This window comes from Lycorma delicatula, chromosome 4 (genome assembly GCF_047948215.1).
Source record: "Lycorma delicatula isolate Av1 chromosome 4, ASM4794821v1, whole genome shotgun sequence".
Taxonomy (NCBI): domain Eukaryota; kingdom Metazoa; phylum Arthropoda; class Insecta; order Hemiptera; family Fulgoridae; genus Lycorma; species Lycorma delicatula.
This window is the reverse complement of record NC_134458.1, coordinates 151,463,063-151,487,507: the sequence shown is the minus strand read 5'-3', so window position 1 is coordinate 151,487,507 and position 24,445 is coordinate 151,463,063. Positions and strand designations below refer to the sequence as shown.

Here is a 24,445-nt window from a genome sequence, read left to right as displayed (position 1 = left end):
ACAAGGCTGCAGCACAGTCATAATATAATGCTAGAGTTAAAATAAGAGATACTTAAATAAAGGAACACAGATATTAGGACACAAGATAAACAACAAAGAAAAAAGTAGTGGAGCATACTAAAAAAGTACTAATAAAAAAAAATAATGTAAAAATATATGCAAAAGAAAAAATCTATGCAAAATTGTTTTCCACTGAAACACAATAAAAATTAAACTTTTTAATCATAATAATTCACTGACTTTTGATCTAGATCGTACAGAAATTTACCGGAATACGAACACAATAAACAAAAAAATACTTCAATTTAGCGATATTTAAATACACTAAATATTTAAAAAAATTTAGATAATTACCCAACATTACTTTCCCAGAAAAAAGATAACAAAATATGAACAAACACGTCAGTGCTAGAAAAAATGTACCAAAACCAGCCGATATAAAAACGTGAAAATATACTGTGAAAATATATTACATTTAAATTAAGAAAAGTGAAACATTAAAGGTTCGTACAGATAAAAATTAATTAAAAATAATAAAATAATAAAAAAGTTCTACGCAAATCAACAGCAACTACCAGATAGCATAAAAAAATTGTAATTAATTACCTTTTGGGTTTCCAACGACGTTTCAAAACGCCTAACATCAGGAAGACTAGAAGCAGTAATAAAAACAACAATAATGAAATAAACACCGACAAAATTATATCCAGCACAAATATAAATACACTAAACACATAATAAATATATTTATTAATAATAGTAAACTACATTTATCTATTACATTTCCACACCGACACGATCAGACCGAGGCAGGCAACGTACGTAACGCAACTAAAAACACAAGTCCGACATCAACACAATAAAGACGAGTACCGAACTGCACGAATATAGCAACAACCAGATCGCGCTCTGTTCACTTCGGTTACGTTCGTTTATCATCGTAACCTGTCGAGTCATCGATCAGATACATATTAGAAGTAGGGATGAGGAACTGCTGCTGTGCTTGTCTACATACACACATAACCTTGACCTCCACAAACCGGGAATAAAGCCAAATAAATAAATAAATACATAAAAATAAATATTTATTTCATACAATTTAATTAGCTACTTTTAAAAAAAATAATATGTTGTACATAATTTATATATATATATATATATATATATATATTACTATAAACATATTCTGATTGTAATAATTATCTAATAAATTAGAGCAATATGGTACCTACTTACGTAAAGATATATTTATTCATATATAATATTCTCGTTTATAAGGACTTTCATCCCGTATCTCTAGATTATCCTAAAAACTAATCCATAAATGTATAAATTTTATATTTTACTAGTAAAAACAAGATTTTTTCATAAATCTTTCGCGTGCAGTAAAAGTATGTTCATTTCGAATCTGTTAATTAATGATTAGAAATTGGTGTGATTCTCTAATTTAAATAGATAAATATAGTCGCACATATATAATTTATATTTATTTATTTGAACATTTATATGATGTATCTTATAGTAACAGTTTTTTCTCAGCAAAGCAATACTCAAAATTATTCATCAACATTAGTTTTTCCTCCTTTTAAAAACAATCAAAGACTTAAAAGCATATACATTTTTTCATTATAGCCCTTTATTCAAAAACGTACTAGTTACGTTTACATACTATATACATAAGCTGGTAAAGAATTGCATGACTTTTTGTCAACTCCGGTCAAGTCATGGATTACCAAAATAAGATTTAAGCATCAAAAATTTCAAATAAAATTCTTTTGATTTACCGGACTTCCTTACTTTGTAAAAAAAATTGGGGAAAGTTATTTATAAAGAAGTGATCCCTAACAGAAAAAAAGAAAAATTAATTTAAAAGAAACTTGTTTAAAAATATTGAAAAAATAAAGTATAACTTTTTAGAAAGTAATGAAAAAAATTCCTTCTCATTTTTGGTCCGGAATTTAACATATTGTGTAGGTGCCAAAGCTACTTTAATTTTAATAGCCCTTTAAGTGATGAAGAAAAATAAAAAAATTTCTTAAATATAAAAATTAAAAGAGTTGGATCCAAAAAACAAAATATAAATTTTTTAGAGATGGGGAATAAATTTTAAAAAATCTTTCTAAAAATATTAATATATAGATTAACCTTAACAGATATGCATAAAGTGAAGTTTTCTCTAAATCTAACTCCGCCTTCAATAGAGGCTAAAATAAGAAAAAGAGAATTTTTAGAAAACTTTTCTGCATTTTAGGTCCGGGGTTTATATTTATGGAAAATGTAGGCATTTTTTGATATCCCAAGATATGATGAATAAATGAACAAAAAAACTTTTTTTAATACTAAAGCAAAAGGAACAAAAAACAGACATTTCAGAAGAGGAGGAGGTTGATATTTGAAAGATAGATTTTTCGATTATACAGAATGTATCACGAAGTTCTACCGGAATTTTCATAACCTATTTTACTCTTAAAAATAAGAAAAAAGTTCATATAAACATATCTCCTAAACTACTTTGTTTGCGAGTTACGGCTAGTGAAAGATTACGCCAGATTTCAGCTACCCCGGTGAAAATGGGGTCATACTGTTATTTTAAGGAAAGTTAATTAAGGGTTAAAATTAGTGATTTCTTATGGTTTATGACCTGAAAAATCGAATAGAATAGATCCCAGAACCGTATCTGCAGTCGTTTTTAATAAATTTGGTGTAAAAGACCCAGTTTTTACTTTCATGTATAAAGTAAAGGAAGTAAGGCGATCGCGAAAAATTTCGGTAACCAGATTTCAATGGAAATATCCATTTTGACCATCCCTGAATCCATTTTGGCTCATTTTACTGTGACGTCTGTACGTACATAGGTATGTATTTATCTCGCATAACTCAAAAACGGTTAGCCGTAGTAAGTTGAAATTTTGGATTTAGGATTGTTGTAACATCTAGTTGTGCACCTCCCCTTTTGATTGCAATCGACTTTACCAAAGGTGTCTAAAAAAAGCCCAAAATCCAAAGAATTTGGATTTGGAATTTTTTCTTAACTGCAGTAATAAGCCCTCAATGAAAGATTTTCAACGATATATCATTAGTACTTATTTTCATTGGTTCCAGAGTATTAGCCAAATAAAATTTGAATTAATGAAATATTTGGATCTTAAAGTTGAGGCACATCGGTTCAAATCAGAATTCATCTCATTTTCTTTTTTTTAGCTTTTTTTTTATTAAAATTTATTATTTATTAATAATTATTAACCGGTGATTGTAAAAATAACAATAAGAAAAGATATATATATATATATATATATATATATATATATATATATATAAATCAGAAGTTATTAGTGAAATAAGGTTTTCATGTACTTTTAAAAATGTGTATATGAATTTGATAGGCATTATTACATGTGTATGTCTTATTATTATATGCATGTATGTAATAGATTTGGTGAAACATCTGATTTTGTAATATTAATTGAAAATTATAATTTAGAATCGCATTATTTTTGGATTTTCTAGTTTAATTTTATTTAATTATTCTGGAATTTTTGTTTCATTTTATTTACATTAAAGTTAAGTACAGAGTGACTGAAAAATAGACCTTCACAAGAACAACATATACACTGAGGCATACATGTCCGATCTATGATAAATTGCAAAAAATTCTTATCTTTTAGTTCATTACTCCTCTGATATTGTCGGACAATATTCTCCCTAAGTCGGAGTTGATCATCCTCTCTTTTATTTGTTTTTTGTTGCCAATCATTTAATCGCTCTTGGTTTGATATAATTCTTCTGATCTTAATGTGTGTACACTTTCTCTAGTTTTCAAAGTTTCTCTCTCTTTACATTCGTCATCCTCTCTTAATCTTTTTATGCTTTTCTTGGTCTTAACGTTTTCTGCCTCTTTATATTTATCACCTTCTCTTAATCTATTTATTCTTTCTTTCTTTGCAGCATTTTCTTCGTTTTTTCCTTTTTTTTGTAACTTATTATTTTTTTTTTTTTTTTAATTTAAATACATCGATTTATTAATAATTATTAACCTCTGATTCTAAAAAAAATGTTTACAATAAATAATAATTCAATAATAACAATAATATATATAAATTAGAAGATATTAGTGAAATTACATTTTATGTTTTTTTTTTTTTTTTTTAATGTGTATACGTAATTTAATAGGCGTACAAGGAAGTCATCTGGGCCCACATCAGATTTTTTAAGTTTGCCGTACAATAACTTAGTTAAATGGGCAATAAACACATAAAAATTAAAAAAAAAAAATTGTAGAGAATTTAATTCTTAGCAAAACGGTATAAAATAAGTTAAATAAAATAAAAAAAGTTAGAAAAAATCAAATTTTGTTTAGAAACAGTAGATTGCTTCATTCCTCAGAAAAGTATTTGTTTAATGTAAACAAAACTAATCCTTTTTTGATGATGTGAAAAATTTATAAAAACAAAATTTACTGTTAAAAATTGCTGTAATTTTTTTTTAAATTGGAATTACACAACAGTTGTAAAATAAAAATAAATACATAAAAATTTCTTAGACAATCATTTTTTTATTAATGACAGAAATACAATGAATCATTTGAAAAATTATTATCTCAAACTTGGTAATAAAGTTTATAAAAGCTGATCAAAAACGCTCAAAATACAAGTATATTAGTGTTTACTGTAAATCATCCTGTAAGGTATATTAAGTATATCGGTTACTGTGAACTTTGCTGTCGTCAGCGAAGGTTTTCTGTGAATTTAATTTCAACGTGATCGGTTTGCCATTGAAGAAATGTCGTACTTATTTTTAACAGAGGAATACGCTGATATGGTATTTACTTTAGTTGTGTATAATGGTAATGCTACAGCTGCTGCAGTAAAATATGAAATAGGTTTTCCGAATTGCAGGATTCCAGATCCCAAAACAATTAGCGCGACCTCTCACAATCTTCGAGGAACAGATTCACTACCTAGTATTTATACCTGCTACGAACGATTTGTTCAACACAACGCTGTTATTAATCAAATTATTATCGATGCAGTTTAGAGCAGTCGAGGCGTCAGTACACGACGTATTTCCAAGGGGATTGTTTTGCATTCGCTGGTTTGGAGGACACTTAAACAAAACAAGTTTTATCCTGATCACAAACGGCCAGTTCAACATCTACACCAAGGAGATGGTCCGCTTCGCTTGGAGTACTGCAATTGGTGGAATACAAATTGACAACTCTATAAGTATGTTTTCTTTACCGACGAGGTAAATTTTACTCGAGATTGCGTCAACAACTTACACAATGAGTATACATGGACAGAAGTCCATGTATGAAACGGTGGAAGACAATTTTCGATATAGATTTAGCATCAATGTTTGATGCGGCCTTCTTCACAATCAGCTGTTTGGGCCGTTCATATTACCTGGACGCTTAAATACTGAAGTCTCCTTGCACTTTCTTCAAGAAGAATTGACGCAGCTGCTGGAAGATGTTCCTCTAGCGATGAGACGCAAAGTATACTTCCAGCACGATGGCATGCCTCTCCACACCTCTTGTGCCGTTTCGACTCACTGAAATCATCATTTCACTGAGAAATGGATTGGTCGTGGAGGTCAACATTCCTGGCCACAAAGATCGGCTGATTTAACACCTTAAGATTTTTACGTCTGGGAATGGATAAAAAATATTGTATACAAAACAAAAATACATTCTCGTGAGCAATTAATTGTCCTCATTACGGATACGGCTGAGGAACTTAAGAACAGCCCTGAAGAACTAAAAAGAGCAACAAACGCAGTAGAGAAGCATGCTAACAAATGTGCTGAAAATGGCGGGCTCATTTTTTTAACATTTTTTATTAACTGGTACGAATAATGCACATTGGTGTAGTGTACTGTTTCTAAATAAAATTCGAATTTTTTCTAACTTTTCTTTGTTTTATTCAACATAGGTTATACCATTTTGTTTAGAATTAAGTTTTCTACAAGTTTTGTTTAAAAGGGTTATGTATTTATTATCCATTTAACAAAGCTATTGTAAGCCAAATACAAAAAACAAGGTTTTTTTACCTTAATGTGTTTGTTTTCACCCCAAATTTCTCAAAAAAATACTGCAGAAGCGTGTCTGGGACCTTCGATACGAATTTTTCAGGTAGGAAATTATAAAAAATCATTAATTTTGTTCCTTAATTAACGTCCTAGAAATTTCAATACGACGTCATTCTATCAGGGTAGCTGAAATTCGAGCGAAACTTTTTATCTAGCCGTAATTCGCAAACGAAGCATTTTAGAACATATGATTAAATAAACCTTTTCCATTATTTTCACAAGTAGAATAGGTTATGAAAGTCCAGGGATAACTTCGTGATACATCGTGTGTATGTGTTTGTGTGTGTTATTATACTTTCCCTGCGAATATAGCTAGGATAGTTTTATTGAAGAGGAGAGAAAAGTATTGTGATCATGTCAAAAATAATCATGTCGGAATTTTTTCAAATCTTTACGTTTTAGGATCCAGCTACTCATTTAGATAAAACAGAAATGTATTTATATGTATGTGTACTTATGTACGTCTGAGTATCGCACTGTTTTTGGCCTTATGTTTCAGGATCGACGGAACCGATTTTCTTTATATATGTGGCAATGATCATATTATTTTTTTCAAAATTCGTTCATGTGGTGGGGGATATCACGACAAACCAATTTCGATTTTCTTCAGAGGCATTTTAGAGAAAACTTTATTGAAATGAAATTCTTACCTACAACATTTAAATAAATAATCCAACAATTGTTTTTTTTTAAAAATCAACCACGACCTCTTAAAATTGAATTAAATGTTTTCCATTCTTTCGTTGTATATCCCTTCGGTTTAAATATTTTTCAAAAACTTTTTGAAAGTTTATACTTCATGTATAGAACTATCAAGAAATGTCTAATTTAAAAAAAATATATATAAACCCCTGATCTAAAACGCAGAAAAGTTTTTGAAAATTTTATTTTTCTTATCTTAGCCTTTATTGGAGGAGTTATTAGATTTACTTGAAAAAATTTGTTAATCTTAGTCTATATATGAATATTTTTAGAGATATTTTTCGTAAAATTTATTTCCTACCTGTAAAAAATATATATTCTGTTTTTGTCATGCAATACTTTGCAAGCTGTTATAGGAAAGTATGTAGAAAAAAATCCTTTTTCTTCGTGAGAAACGCTATAATGTTCTGGCAAACATTTAACAAAGTGACCACAATATCTAGCCTAATGTTATCATTATACGATTAGTTAATTAAACTACTATTTCTAGAAAATTATGTTGTAAATTCTTTTACTTACCTGGTATCATAGTTCTAAAGCTATGCTGCAAGAAGGAATGTATGGTAATACGTCAAAAAATAGGGTAAGGGTTTTTTTTGTGCAGCCACGGTCGGGCCCCGGGGTTGTAATAAACAAAAAAATTGAGTTGAAGAACGCAGTTTTTTAAAATTGGAGTAAAATAACTTGGTTAAGTTGTCAGTAAGCAAATAAAATCTATAAATAAAGTTAATAAAAAATAAATAATAGAGCAAAAAAATAATGTATTATTTAATGCAGAACAATACGTTCCAATATGGGAAATACTAAATTACAATTTTAGACTAAAACGAACAGCCTTCTATTATTAGATAAAATTGTAAAAACAAACTAAATTTTTAAAATCAAATAAAATAGTATAAGTTATTCTTATATTACATCAACTGTTCAAAATAACCGCCATCAACCTGAAAACATATTTCAGCACGCCTAGTTACAGATGAGCTAGCATTCTCTAACATTCTTGGGTTGTTTTTGATTTATTCAATGGGCCAAGATGATTCTTTGTAAAAGTTCATTTTCATTTTCTTATTTTGTGTATACTCTAACGCTTTCATATATCCCGATAAAAGAAATCGAAGGGATTCATAACATGTGATCTAGCTGGCCATAGTTGAGGTCCACTTCGACTAATCCAGCGATTAGGAAATGTTTCATTCAGTATCTGTATTAAAAACAAAAACAATTCAATTTATATACTATAAGTAAGTTAGCTACGAAATTTCAAGATATAAAAACATTTTATTGGTTTATACATTTTGTTTACTTTACTACTTTACTTTGAATTTTTTAGTTAATTCTAGATAATTATTTTTATTTGATGATTATTTACGGATGGGAACGTAAAAAATTAATAATAATATATTATTACAAAAAAAAAACGCTATTTTTATATAAAAAAAATAATTTTTTGAGTGGTTTAATCATTATCATAAGTTAAATTATTATAATAGATAACAGATTAACAGAGTTAAATATTATTTATTTGTTTAAAGTACTAGTACATTATTTGTTTATTTATATGAGTAAAAAAGTTTTTAAAAGAGGGATTTTATTATTTGGATATTAAATGAAAACATTAAGATAAAGAAACGAAGGTATCAGAGCAGACCAGTATCAGGAAGAACTGATTTTAGATGGAAAAAGTTCTGCTGGTATCAAATACCAGCAGCATGTAAATTAAACATACATATTTTTCTTCTTTTTTTAAAAAACTTTCTACCTTGTAAAATCAGTCCATTAATGAATCTCTGAATTCATTTTCTTCTAAATCTTACCTCTATAGTTGTAACCAATCTTTACTTATTAAAAAAGGATATTTTTCTTCTTTCTTGTTTTTACATACTAGGTCTTTAAAATATTTTTCTCACTTTGAGCCCGTTTAACTATTAACCCCAATTTTTTTTTTTACAATTGTACAGAGCCATTCAGGAAAACAAAAATAGAATATTCTTGAAAAATTATATCAAATAGATTATTTATAACATTTAAATAGAAAAAACATGCCATTTGTGAATACGTACATAAACTTTAATTTTTGATGATCATATATTTGAGGTTATTTCAATCTTTACGTAGACATTCTTGCAGTCTCTTAGTGAAACTCCGCACGATTCGGCGCAAAATATCAACAGGAATTTCAGGAATCGCTGTTCGAATCTTGGCTTTTAGTTCTTCTGTCCTTACACGTCGTCTACTATATGTTTTGCTTTTAAGGTGACCTCATAAGAAGAAATAGCACACCGACAAATCAGAAGATCTGGGATGTCTTGGTATGTCATCATTTCTTGTAATTATACGGTAGCCAAAAGGTTGGCGTAATTAGCCATCGATATTCATGCTGTGTGTAATGTTGATCCATCTTGTTGAGATTAAGGTTGTCAATAATTTTGTGGAAAGTCTGTATTTTTTGCACAATGTTTTTCAGCACGGTGACGAATCGATTTCATGTGACTGTAGTTGTGACGCCATCCTCGCTTTCAAAAAGAAAAAGTAAGGACTTCTTATGAGATACAATGATGACACAGCTCACCACACGGTAACCTTGTTACTGTATAGCAAGTGTGTTGTAGTAGTGTAGGATTATCTGGTGAAACGAAAATTTTGTTTATTAAGAAATCCGTTAAGGTGAAAACGGACTTAGTCCAAACATCTACGGTTTGTTAATTCGTGAAATTGATGGCACATTATGAAATCGTTTGTTTCTATTTCCTGGACAATCTACAACTTTTACGAATGTTAAAGTACGTCCTGCAACAGTGATATTCAAACACTTGAACTGAGCGACTGTAAAGTTACTGCATTGGCGAATTTAACGTTGTGGGATTCTTATGACAGCAGCTCGAACAGTCTCCATATTGTTTCGCGTGTGAACGGTTCGCAAAACGGCCTGAAGGTTTCTTTTTCATTGTTGAACCTGTTTTCCTCAGAATTACGTATCCATAAATTAATTGCGTGTGCTGACGATACACGATCGTGGTGACCTAAATTAAACTGGTGACGAAATTCACAACGCGCAACTTCTACACCATCATTATTTGTACAAGAAGTTTTAATAAACATGTTGACCGGTATAAATAATAAGCTTTGCCACATTGAAAGTAGGGGAAATCTTCAGAGTGTGGTGTTCGCTGCAAAACGGTCGTTCTGTGTCATCCACATTTGGGGTACTCCAAGTTGTAGCATAAACGGGATCAGTCTACGAAGAGCAGTTGGATCCAAAAGCTGATCCTGCAGATCCAGCGGGGGTACAAATTGACTCAGTGTAAAGTTGATAAGTATCTGTGGCAACAGATACCGATCAAAACATACCTGTACGCGAGGAAGTTGAAACCCTATGCGGAATGCGACTGTTGCGAGGAAGAGGAAACCGCAGAACAAACAGTGTTCGTGTGAGATCGATTCCTGCAGCGTAGGAAAGCATATTGGAGGGAATTCGGCGTGCTTTCCCCAAATATTATCATGGGGATTATGCTATGGATCGAGAGGACGTGTTATGCGATGTTGTTGAAGATTATCTACGGCTGAAGAAGTGCAGGGGTAATAATAATGCCCTCTGATTCTCTCATGCAGCATTGTCTATATTAAACAGGTCCGGCTCTAAGGTAGAGGTAACAAAAGAGAAAAACGCTCTTGCATAACTGTTTGTCACGTTCTTTTTTTATTTTGTTTGTTATGCGGTATTCCATCGACGATTCAACCTAGTATAATGTTATTGTCAGTGTTGCGGACGATGATTGGATCCAAATCTATGAACTATCTAAATTTTTTAAATTTGTTGTAAGGTGTTTAAATATTTTTATTCAGTTTTTGCAATTCTTTGTTTGTGTAATATCTTACCTCCTATCTAATTTATTCCCCTATTTTTTTGTGGTGTATGTCTCCCCCCCCTCTCATCGCTCACTCTCTCACTTTCTCTCTCTCTCTCTCTCTCACTCTCTCTCTCTTTCTCTCTCTCTCTCTCTCTCTCTCTCTCTCTCTCTCTCTCTCTCTCTGTGTGTGTGTGTGTGTGTGTGTGTGTGTGTGTGTGTGTGTGTGTGTGTTACTTTTCATATTAATACTCAAATTATCTTTTTCAATATTTCGATAGTTATATTATTTAGTATTAATTTTATGTTTTGTTTGTGGGGTCAGTTTTTAAACCCGTACTTATTCTGTTTGTTGTACAGCACATAAGAAAATATATGCAGAGTGATTCACAAAAAAATGTAACAAACTTCCATGACATGTTTTAGTGGTGAAAATAAAAAACGAAGTTTATATTAATATAGGTTTCGAAAGTGAGCCGGTTGACGGAAAATTTCGCCCTGATTTCTGCGCATTTGGTAAAATGAAGCCAGACTATAATTCTTGAGACCCAAATTAAGGGCATATACTATAGCATGATATACCATTGCACTATATGTTGAATAAGAATATATGAATTCGTAGTGCGAGAATATGAGCAATTTATCTTGTTAATCTGTCGATAATGACCTGTTTATTCATCCATGTAGTAACTTTGGGTTACACATAATTTTATGTAAACACATGATTAAATGAAGTGCAGCAAAAAATGTGTATATGCAATTTAATATTCGTACAAGGAAGTTATGTGGTGCCCACACTAGATTTTCAAATTTTTTTAAAATAAGATAAAGAAATGTCCAATTTTTTAACTACTTTTTAACCTAACATGATTATGTAAAACATGCAGAAAAAACTAAAAATAATTTTGATTGTTTTTTTTTGTATTGTTTTTTACCATTGTTTTCCTACAGTTTAAGCTGTTATTGGAGTAAAGTTTTTGCGATTATCGATCGTTAATTGTTAACAAATAATTAGGAATGGTCATTTTAAAATAAATTATAAATTTATATTTATGACCAAGTAAAACGATGTATATATTAATTAAAAGCAAACGTCACTAATGGCGAAGACGGAATATGATTTAAAAACAAAAATATTTATAATATTCAGCAACTCAATGATTAACGTCATGTTCATTGAATGAATAAAAATCTATTTATATTTAAAAGCTGAAAAATATTATATTAAAATACATTCCTATATTTATGATAAAGTATTAATGAAAATATTTTTTTTTTTGTTATTATATTCTTACACTGTGTACACATAAACATAAAAAAATAGTTTTCAAGGTATGATATTACAAAAATACGTAAATACTTGACGGTATTTATTTGTTATGAGGAAGGGGGGGGCGGTTGAGATATTAAAAAACTGGATTTGCACGATATTATGAATTGTTATTAATTTAATAATAATTACATTTCTGATACACATATAATAAAATAAATTCTGCTTTAAATCAAATTTATTCATTCCTTTTATAGCCCCTCCCACTCATTCACCTTTCACATATTTTTATATAAAATGAAATATTATATTTATTATTGTAAATTGATATAGTTTACACTTCATTGAACATAATAATAATAATAACAAATATAAATAATAGTAATAATAATCCAATAATTGAAATTAGAAAATATAAATTATTATTATTATTATTGTTGTAATAAGTGAAGGGAAGGCAATATTTAATTTATAATTATATCCTGGTAGTTATTATTTATAATTTATTATATTCATTTTCTATAATGATTTTTTAATCTTTTATATATATGTACGAGTGTATATATATATATATATACATATATATATTATTTGTACCTTTATCGTGCGTAATTATTTTATTGCTTTTATCTGAAGTTTATTTTTATCTTCATTTTATAATTATATATATATATATATATATATATATATATATATATATATATATATATATAAATTATTATGATAATAATATAAACATTCATAACTAAGATGAAATTAAATTAGTATCTGTCATTCTAAAATCTAGATAAATATTTTATTCAAATCAGTACAGTTCAATATTTATTGGAAGTTCAATATTCATCAAAACAAAAGAGGATTATCATGCAAAAAAATTTAACAACCTTACCCTATGCTTGATCAAAATGCAGGTCAAAACAGCTGCGTGAGTATGTACGTACATACCTTCTAGAAATTTCTATAATATTTTTGTGGGTTTTTTTTGGACTGACGGGAATCTTAAAAGTTGGCATTTGAAAAAATCCCGATACCAGATTATGGTCAATTTCTCTATATATTTTTCGTTATAGTTATGCTATTGCAGTAGTAAGAGAGCTGTATAAAATACAGCGGGAAAGCTTGAGCTGAAAATACACATTTTTAAAGTAAAAATGTGAAGTGTCATTTGTAAAGTTAAGTAATTCTTGTTTTTACGGAAGCAAGACTGGATAATTGATGAAATAAAAATAGTTATTATTCATACCTGTATAGATATAGAAAACTGTATAAGATTAAATTATAAAAGAATATTAAGAATTGACCTGTAATAAAAAATAATAGTATGCAATATAATATTCATTTTAATAATAATAATATAATTATTACCATTTCATTATTATGAAATTTTTAGGAGTTGATTTTATCATAGAAATCATATGTGGTTTGTAAAATTTTACATTTTATATTTTTTCCTTAAAAAAAAATCAATTACAAAGGTATCGGAGTTCAAATAATCAATCACCTCGTATAATTCTCCTTTTCATGTGGCCCATATTGTTTGAAAATAATTCATTCAAACACCAATCTTATTAAAATATTAATTAACTTTTAACAATAAATGGTGTGGTCAGTAAATTTTATAAAATCCACATTATAAAATGTTAAAAATAGCGTTTTAAAAAATTACAAATCTTTAAATGAAAAAAAAAAATCTGATGTGGACACCACATGACATCCTTGTACGCGTATTAAATTACATATACACATTTTTTTTTTTAAATGGACAGTACGTAAATTTTATTTAATTAATAACTTCTGATATTTTTTCATAAAATTTTATTGTTATTATTGAATTATTATTTATCCTAAATTTTTTTCGACATACCCGATACCCACCTTTCGGCATCATTCGGAACATGCCGCCCCGCCACGTCACCAGACGTCAGGAGAAGGAAGTCAAGCCGCACAGAATGGAAACAACAATGATCCCCAACCCCGGGACCAGGCAACCCACTACCCAGACAATACAAAACATTACTAAAGAGCGTAGATGTCTTAGCCGCTAGACTTGAAGAAGCCTGTTTCCACGGTTCATTCTCTACAAGTTCTCGACCGTCATTAAAAGATTTTGTTGTGATATAATCGAAATGTTAATTACTAAACTTATATCGTTTTGGTTTATATCGATTGATGGTATAAGTTTCGATAGCAAGCGAGCGTCAATAGAAAGCGTAATATAGATAAGACAATGAAGAGAGAGAGAGTACGTGCTGCCTGTATTTGAAAGTTCTTATTTGATTTATTAAATTACATTTAAAGTAAACTGCTGGTCTTCAATTATGTATTTATTTAAACCACTCTGCAACGGATTTAACCCATTTATAGTTGCTTCTCAGCAAACAATCTTATAAGTCTTTCATAAATTTCCGACGGTTCACATTGTCTTTTGTAAAATGTTTTATAATAATATCCAGTTCCCCGTTTATATGCATGTCTTTTTCACTCATATAAACAAATAGCACATATCAGCTGAGTGCTGTATGACTGGAACAGGTTAGTGTTTGTTTCTGCCCATCAAACAGTGTTACCAATTTCGGCTTTTCTTTCTTTTATTTGGCGCCTAATTCAAATAATAATTTTAATTTCAACAGTCCTCGTACGTGATCTATCAAAATCTTTATTGTGGCTTTTACATCTGAGATACATGAATAAAAAGTAATAGTTGCTTTCTTTAATATTAATGATGACATAAATCACTTGTTCTTTGCTGGGCTTTCCATGTAGACATATATATATATATATATATATATATATATATATATAAGTTATACAAAAAAACAGGCTGATGCCCAATATTAGTTACTATGATGGATAATAATGAATTTTGTAGTCTGTAATAGAAATGTTATAACTGACCGGTACTCGAACCCAAAACCTCTGCATGAAAAGCCGAGACGTTATCACTCCAAAAACGGATATACACCGGTGTATTCGGCTCAATGAAAAAACCTACGGGTACTTTCCTAAATAAGTTAAGCAATGTTTGTTAACTTGAAAATGGTTATACCACTTTCAGGATGGCTTCGTGTGCATAGCAGGTTAACTAAAATAATTTGCAAATGGCATAACAAAAATTCCAAATTGAATCACTTTCCTCTATAACAATTAAATATACGATCGAATATCTCAAAATCCTCACGGGTATCTGATGTCAGCAGAAAATGCACTGATATGCGTTCAATGCAAGTGCCACTTGACTGTGCGCCAAATCCTTGTGGATTGCACACGTTATGCAACCTTGTGTCGTAAATTTAAAATTACCAGGAAATTTCGTCAAATCCTGGGCAGTAATAAAGAAGTTTTTGACCAAGTGTTTTCATTTCTACTGGGTTAAAATATTTTATATATTTTTTAATAGTGTTTTTAGGTTTTTTTGCAGTACTTTTATGTTTTTGTGTCTTAACATTTATTTTAAGTTTTTTGTTTTGTCTTTGTTTTTACTATTTCTGTTCGTTTGGATTTTGTTTTTAACTTTCTACTCTAAGTTTTTATTTTATCTTAATTTTTTATTCTATTAGGTTTTGTATTTATGCTTCAAGTTTTGTCTTCCGGGAGTTTTTTATTTAATTTTTAATTGTGAATTTTTTTAATTTAGTTTTTTAAAACAAATACGTCGTGTTCGGGCGATGATAACGCCGGAGCTTTTTCGCCCAGTAAAAAATTACCTAAAAAAAGACAAGATTCCCCTTTAAAATCCTCACCCTAGTTAATGAATGGAACAGTATAGACACTAAAATACATAATAAAATTTCTTGAAAACAATAATAACAGGTATTTTTATCAAACTGAAATAGGCTAGGAAAAAACTTAAAAAACAATATTCATGTTAAAATATTTAAAAAAAATCGTTAATATATAGGTTATATTATGAAACAAAGAAAGAAAAAATAAATAAAACAAGAATTAAAAAAAGAAGAAAAAGAATCAGAAAAAATAAGAAGGAAAAAAGAAGGGGCAGTACAGACAGATTACTCTTGTCGGCGAAATTCGCCTAAAGGTTTATAAGGATGATGTATTACTCATCGGTGTTCTTGTATTACACACTCTAAACACGGACAACAGAACGTAAACTTAATGCTAAAGGCTAAATTATAATAACAATAATATGAGGTGAAACCAAAACTGAAACTGATTTTGTACGAGAGAGTGTTTGTATATGTAGAATGGAAAACCATCGATCTACGGTATATATAAAACACACCTAGCTATCGGCCGGTCGATATAATAGCACCTGTACCGGTATAACTTTTAAGGATGGATGCTATTTCTTTCCTTCCATCTAAGGAATGGGTACCGCCCAAGTTGAAACTAATTTTAAATGGAAATTGTATCTAATTTATTAAGAAAAGTTGGCCGTTTGGTCGTTTAGCAAACCGCTACGTTTAACTACAATTCTGGATTATTAATAGCGATATTATAAAACATAAGCATAAAGGAAAAATAGATTCTATCGCTTCGCTAAGTTAACGCGCTTAAAGGATGTTTTTTCCAGTCTGAAAATCAACAGATAGGCTTAATAACATGCACTTCATTTACACATGTTTGATACACCTACATGAATGAAAAACAAATAAATCGTAAGACAGAACTGTAATATACATAAATTATTGAAGGCTAACGAAGAATACGACTTCTATATATGAATTTTATCTGAAATATCTCGTAGTATCACTAAAGAATAAATAATTTTCCGGGTGATTAAAAAATAAAATAATTTTCTTCGTGATCAGTCATTTGTCTAGGGTATATTCTATACTAAAGTTTTAAATTGCGGCAGTCTACATCTTTAACTATTATATTTGAACCACCAGTGAGCGGGTTATAAAGAATTATAAATCTATCAAATTATACAGTAGGGTCAGAGAATTATAGGGACGGGCCAAGTTTGGCTTTTTCTTAAAAAGCCTAATCTAGTTTCCGAGCGAAAAAATACAGCTGGATGAAGCATTAAAATTCTTCAAGGTGAGGTTATTTATTTCGGTTAATACTTGGGTTAACAAACCGTAGAAAATTATGAGATTATGAGAATTGAGTTAAGTACGAGGGTTGTTCAATAATTAAAGAGACAAATGACAACAGCGGAAAAACTATTTACTAGAATAAACTGAAACTGTCTTAACATTCAAGTCGACATCCCCTGACATACAAAATATCAGTTGTTCGAGGAAGATTTCTACTGTTACAACCTCTTTTGTTTATTTTAAAATGTCAGCTTCGCTTAAAAAGTATACAGTGGAAGAACATCGAACTGTGATAAGATTTTTATTTTCTGAAGGGGTAAAACCGACCGTAATTCACTGGAGAAAGATTACGGTAAAAAATATATTAACCGTCCAAATTTTTTAAAGTGAATCAAACAGTTTAAATCGGGCAGAAGTGCTACCGATTTTCATCGTAGCGGAAGACTGGTGGAAGTTTCGAATGACGCTTTGCAAAATATCATTAATGACCTTACTCGCAAGGACAAGCATATAAAATATTTAGCAGATTGCTGAAATTTGTATTACACATATATCGATATCGTTCATTCAATTATCCATAATAAGCTAAATTACCTCTAATCGTATTCGAGGTGGATTCCAAGTAAAGGTGGGCGTTTTTGTTGCTTCTGCAAAACGTAAACAAACTGTTATTTGAAGAAAGAAAAACTGTTTGTAGAAACTGTTGGGAAAAATAGGTTGAAACAGGTTGAATTACTAATCTATTAATGTTCATTACTTGTTTTTCCATTACATAGCTAAATTGCTCGTTTTTTGCAATTAAAAACAAGTTTCATTTTAATGTTTTTCTCAACGCATTGGCTCCAGGCTGTGTTCGGTTGATGCTGATGAATACCAGAGACCATTTTATCACATGATTTGATAGCTTTATGAGCTTTTTATTCTGCACTTTAATATTAGAATATTTTCATAAAAAAGATTTATTGAAGTTTTTGAAACTATACGATCTCAGAAGTTAGCTTACAGCGCATTTAATATTGAAAAAATAACAGTTTGCTGAACAAATTACCTGTTCTCAGCAATCGGTAAACAGTTTTATCAATCTATCTGTTTTAGATAGAGTGGTTGGATGGAAAAAACAGTTTGTATCGAAGAGAAACCACAGTTGGTTTTTTTCTTCCAAAAAACAAAGGTTTTGTGAGACTGTTTGATGTTTTCCGACACATCACTAATTCCAAGATGGTCGACTCAAAATCACAAAGGCATTTAAATTTGTACCGAACTTTAAACGATAGTTTTTACACGACTGCCCGGAAAGGAATGTAATGTATTTAGGGTGTACACGTGTGTATGTATGTTTATGTCAACGTAGCAGCTCAACGGCTGAACCAATTTAGATATATGACACCGCGTTGGAATTCTTACGTTACCGGAAGTGTCATAGGCTATATAAATATTTTGTGTGTGTGTGTGTGTGTGTGTGTGTGTGTGTAGAATTAGTAGTAGTAATAAAGTAATGATTTCCCGGTTGAAGCACAAACTTTAATGAATTGAATTAATGAACTGTGACCCTGAATTAAATTTACGTTAAATAAAATAAAATAGCATTTCAAAAATTTCTGTTTAATAATAATGGGCTTCCCGTAGGTGGTGGCAAGGCCGGGGTTAGCTGTCACCTGACAGGATCGGGGTGATGGCTTTGATGGGCTTGTGTTGGGGGAAGGTGGTTTTTAGTTCCTATGCCTCCCCCAACAGAAGCATAGAGCATTACAGAAGATTAATGGATGATTTGGTGGTAGCGGTGAGAGGTTACATGAGCACTATAATCATGCTCGTTGATTTTAACGCCAAGAGCCCAGAAATAGGAGGATTCAGTAAATAATAATTCAACATGAACAAAAAAATTAATATACGAAAAAAATCAGAAGTTATTAGTGAAATAAAATTTTATGTACTTTTCATTTTAATTCAAAAATGTTTACAGAGACTAATAAGTATTAATAAATTAATATATTTAAATTAAAGAATGTGTATATGTAATTTAATGGGCGTACAAGGAAGTCATGTGATGTCCATATCAGTTTTTTTTTTTAACTGGATTTCTTTCCTAGTTCCGTTTTAATCTATTCGAGCGTAGATAAAATGTTATATATAATTTAAATAAAAGCTTTATTTCAAATACTTTTACCCTAAAATTCTTTTTTTCTTCTTTAATATAAACATTAAAATAAATGAGATATAGTACGTCCTGATTTTCCACCTTCCCGTTTTATTGAAGTTCATGTCTCTTGATTTTATACGGCTATTGATATTGTACAATTACAAAACGTAGAATCAAAAAATTTTACAACTATTGATTTTGTACAATCAAATCCATTATCAAAATCTACAAATCCTAATTTAGATACACTGATTTCCAAAACTAATCTAAAAACTATGAAAAATATTAGATCAAATTAAATTTAACAAGAATAATTTTCATAATATTTTTAACTCTAAAATATTATTCAAATTTAATTAAAATATAATCTCTTAATAAATTTTTTATACACAGGTAACATCTTACATAAACATTTGTGTATGTATAAAATAAAATAAACAAGTTAAATACTAATTTAAATATAAACCATATTATTTAGGGCTAAAGTTCATGGAGAAATTTATGAAATTTATGACATTAGAAGGTGTTGTAATTGTACATTGTACGTGGGATGGCAACTGATCGAGCTGGTGATTGCGTTTTCAATGACGCAAGTTCTCAGTTTTTATGTAATTTTTTAAAATGCTAACAACTAATGATAAAAGTTTTCTTATATTATTCGTAAACAAATAAATATTTAGATAATGATCTAATTTGCTACAATTTTTCGTAAAACACGAATATTTATTGTGAAAAAAGTATTCAGTGTATTTTACACAGAAATAAAATTAAAATTTTATATTTTCCAACTGTCTAGCCGAAATTTCTTCTTGTATGTTGAAGCTTATCTTGCTTTTTATTTTAAAAATGTTCCTGTTTCGTAAGATTTTTTTCATATAATATCAGTGAACATACATTAGTAGTGTAATTTTTTTAATAAAAGTTCAATAAACTTAATTGAAAAACATAATAACTGATTAAAAATGATAATAAAATGATAAATATTAATAGTAATTTTAGCATTCATTCTTTACGTTCCTTATCACTTTCTTATCAATACACTGATTTCCATTTTTTTTGTGTAAATAGTGAACGGCTTTTTTTTAACGGATGTCATCTTTTGTAGGTCTACTGATACTTTAAATAGAAATAAAATTACAATATATTCAAATCAAAAATTAAGAAAATAATAATAAAACCTTGTTTACGTAAAGAATGTGTGTGATAAAATTGTATTAAATAAAGGCCAGTTTGATTTCAGAAAGAGCATAGGTACATAAGTGCCCAGTCTGGTCTTCAGATTAATATTAGACGACAGGGTTATAAAGAACAGAGCAACTCGAATGGAATTTTTGATCTGGAGAATGCACTTCATAATGTAGAATCAAATAAATAACCTGTTCAAAATTTTGATTTAAATATCTAGCTAACTTCAAACAGACTTACGATTAGCATTTTAGATTTTTAAAAATTGTGTATTTATTTTTTTTTAAATTGCCTGGGACTGATTCAGGACATCAAAATAAACAAAAAAAAGATCATGTGAACAAATGTCCTCGCTTCATTTTTTGTTCACCATTTTGTGTTTCTTCAATAAAAATGTATATTTTAAGAACGGATCGAGATATTAATATGGATGTACTCAAAGCCATCTTCTACAGAAATAAATGAAAATACCTATTTTTACTTTCTACACTAAGTGAATAAAAATAATAATTAATAGTAATTTTTATTAGTAATCATAAAACAGCCATAAAATTCTCCGATATGAACAAATGACAAGTGATTATTTTCACAATAAAAGGCTAATAAATTTTATCCTATAAAACATAATTCGATAAAATTAATGTTTACGGAGTTATAAATGATTAAATAATTAAATGGATGCCATTTTTGAATTTTCAAACTTATTTTTGTAGAAATTGTTGGGTAATGAATATTAGATTTAATTAAACTATATCAATCCGTTCTTAAGATATACATTTTTGTTGAAAGAAACAAAATGGTGAACAGAGGGAAAATTGAATGAGATAAATATCTCCATAAAATTTTTTGATTATTTTGATGTTCTGAATTAGCCCGTAAAATTTAACCAGTACCTCCCGGGACACACTGGAAAGGTTAACTAACAGTCTGGTAACACTTAAATAATTTTTCAACAATAAAAAATAGAAAAATTAAATTTAACAAGTGTTCATACCTCGAAACAATTTATTTTTTCAATATGAAAACACCCTACACCAAGAAGTTACCCAAGGACTCCGGCATCTAATATATTTTACATCGAAAGGGTAAGGTTGTAAAATATTGTTTTAAAATTCATGAAAAAACATTTCTATCTAAAAAAACATTGGGCTACTATAACCCATTGCCAAAATAGTAGGGGCAGTAAATATTTTTCACAGCTATTTTCAAATATAGTTTACAGCACTACTTTATAAATAGTAGTATCAACCCAAAAAATAAGATCGTTTTGAGGTATGAGAAGTATTTCATAAATTTTATTATTTTTTTTTATATTTCACTGTTGAAAAGTTAATTAAGAGGTATTATAAACCACGTTTCAAAACTAGGGGTGAAAAACATTAAATGACTATTTTTTTTTTTTTTTTACCGTTATCATAGAAAAACTTTTTTGCATCAAAATATTTGTCTTTCGATTTAACCGTTCATAATAGAAGAATATACACATGGAAAAAGCCAGGCTATACTGCAAGGTATCAGATAGATTATATCATGGTTAAAAAAAGATTTAGAAATCAACTCGTGGACTGCAAAACTTACCCTGGAGCAGACATTGATAGCGACCATAATTTAATGTTAATGAAATGTAGATTGGGATTTAAAAACCTGAAGAAAAGGTGTCAGATGAATCGGTGAAATTCAGAGAAGCTTGAGGAAGAGGAGGTAAAGAAGATTTTTGAGGTGGATAACGCAAGAGGTCTGAGTAAAAAAGATAAGGTAGAAAATCTAGAAGAAGAATGGGAGAATGTTAAAAAGGAAATTCTTAAATCAGCAGAAGCGAACTTAGGCGGTACAAAGAGAACTGGTAGAAAACCTTAGATTTCAGACGATATATTGCAGCTGATGGATGAACGTAGAATATATAAGAATGCTAGTGATGAAGAAAGTAAAAGGAACTATCGACAATTAAGAAATACTATAAACAGGAAGTGCAAACTAGCGAAAGAAGAGTGGATTAAAGAAAAGTGTTCAGAAGTGGAAAGAGAAATGAACATTGGCAATATAGACGGAGCATACAGGAAAGTTAAGGAAAATTTTGGGGTACATAAATTAAAATCTAATAATGTGTTAAACAAAGATGGTACACCGATATATAATACGAAAGGCAAAGTCGATAGGTGGGTGGAATATATTGAAGAGTTATACGGAGGAAATGAATTAGAAAATGGTGTTATAGAGGAAGAAGAGGAAGTCGGATGAAAGGGGAGAAACAATACTGACATCTGAATTTAAGAGAGCATTAAAAGAATTGAATGTTAGAAAGGCTCCTGGAATAGACGGAATACATGTAGAATTACTGCGCAGTGCAGGCGAGGAAGCGATTGATAGATTGTAAAAAATGGTGTGTAATATTTACGAAAAAGGGGAAGTTCTGTCAGACTTCAAAAAGAGTGTTACAGTCATGATACCAAAGAAAGCAGGAGCAGATAAATGTGAAGAATACAGAACAATTAGCTTAACTAGCCATGCATCAAAAATCTTAACTAGAATTCTGTACAGAAGAACTGAGAGAAGAGTGGAAGAAGTGTTAGGAGAAGACCAATTTGGTTTCAGGAAAAATATAGGGACAAGGGAAGGAATTTTACCACTCAGATTAATAGTAAAATGAAGATTAAAAAAAAAACGAAACATACTTGGCATTTATAGACCTAGAAAAGGCATTCGATAACGTAGACTGGAACAAAATGTTCAGCATTTTAAAAAAAATTAGGGTTCAAATACAGAAATAGAAGAATTGCTAACATTTACAGGAACCAAACACAAACAATAATAATTGAAGAAAATAAGAAAGAAGCCGTAATTAGAAAGGGAGTCCGACAAGGATGTTCCCTATCCTCGTTACTTTTTAATCTTTACATAGAACTAAATGATGTTAAAGAACAATTTAGATCCGGAGTAACAGTACAAGATGAAAAGATAAAGACGCTACGGTTTGCTGATGATATAGTAATTCTAGCTGAGAGTAAAAAGGATTTAGAAGGAACAATGAACGGCATGGATGAAGTCCTACGCAAGAACTACCGCATTAAAATAAAAAGAAAGAAACGAAAGTAATGAAATGTTGTAGAAATAACGAAGATGGACCACTGAATTTAAATATAGGAAGAGAAAAGATTGTGGAGGTAGAAGAATTTTGTTATTTGGGAACTAGAATTACTATAGATGGACGAAGCAGGAGTGATATAAAGTGCCGAATAGCACAGGCGAAACGAGCCTTCAGTCAGAAATATAATTTGTTTACATCAAAAATTAATTTAAAAGTCAGGAAAAGATTTTTGAAAGTATACGTTTGGAGTGTCGCTTCATATGGAAGTGAAACTTGGACGATCGGAGTATGTGAGAAGAAAAGATTAGAAGCTTTTGAAATGCGGTGGTATAGGAGAATGTTAAAAATCAGACGGGTGGATAAAGTGACAAATGAAGAGGTGTTGCGGCAAATAGATGAAGAAAGAAGCATTTGGAAATGTATAGTTAAAAGAAGAGACAAACTTATAGGCCACATATTAAGGCATCCTGGAATAGTCGATTTAATATTGGAGGGACAGGTAGAAGGAAAATGTTGTGCAGGCAGGCAACGTTTGAACTATGTAAAACAAACTATTAGAGATGTAGGATATAGGGGGTATACCGAAATGAAACGACTAGCACTAGGTAGGGAATCTTGGAGAACTGCATCAGACCAGTCAAATGACTGAAGATAAAAAAAAAGAAAAAAGTAACCGTTTAAAATGATGCACACTCTATGCATTCCATTTAAAAGTTGTCCCTTTGTTGGGGTGGTCTAAACGCTTGGAATATTGTGGTCTTACAACGAGAACTAGATCGTTTCGATATTTTACTAAATTGGAGCATCTGCTTAATTTAATTTTTTTCTGTTTTAGCGTTGAAAAATTATTTAAATGTTGACATTCTGTTAATCTTTCCGGGATGTCCCGGGAGGTTTGGTCAAACTTCAGGTATGAATCAGAGCATCAAAATAACCAAAAAAAGTTTAGAGAAGCAATACAAAAATAAATTTGAATATTCCAAAATTGTGTTCATTAAAAATGTTTTAATCATTAATAACTGTTAAAAAATTATTTAAGGGTTGGCATAGTTGTTAACACCCGATATATATATATATATAACGGTCTATACAACTACACACACATACATAGCTTTAAATTTTAGCTTCTGA

The 24,445-nt window shown here is 29.8% G+C and overlaps 1 protein-coding gene across 1 annotated transcript in view; it reads right to left on the bottom strand.

The window, feature by feature from the left end:
• Window positions 1-864, bottom strand: part of LOC142323961 (uncharacterized) — an 884,711-nt gene extending 883,847 nt beyond the window's left edge. The window contains exon 1 of the mRNA XM_075364382.1: window positions 607-864. Coding sequence (XP_075220497.1) covers window positions 607-644 — 38 coding nt within the window. The 5' untranslated portion in view covers window positions 645-864. The remainder of the gene's footprint in view (window positions 1-606) is intronic.
• Window positions 865-24,445: the final 23,581 nt, after the last annotated feature.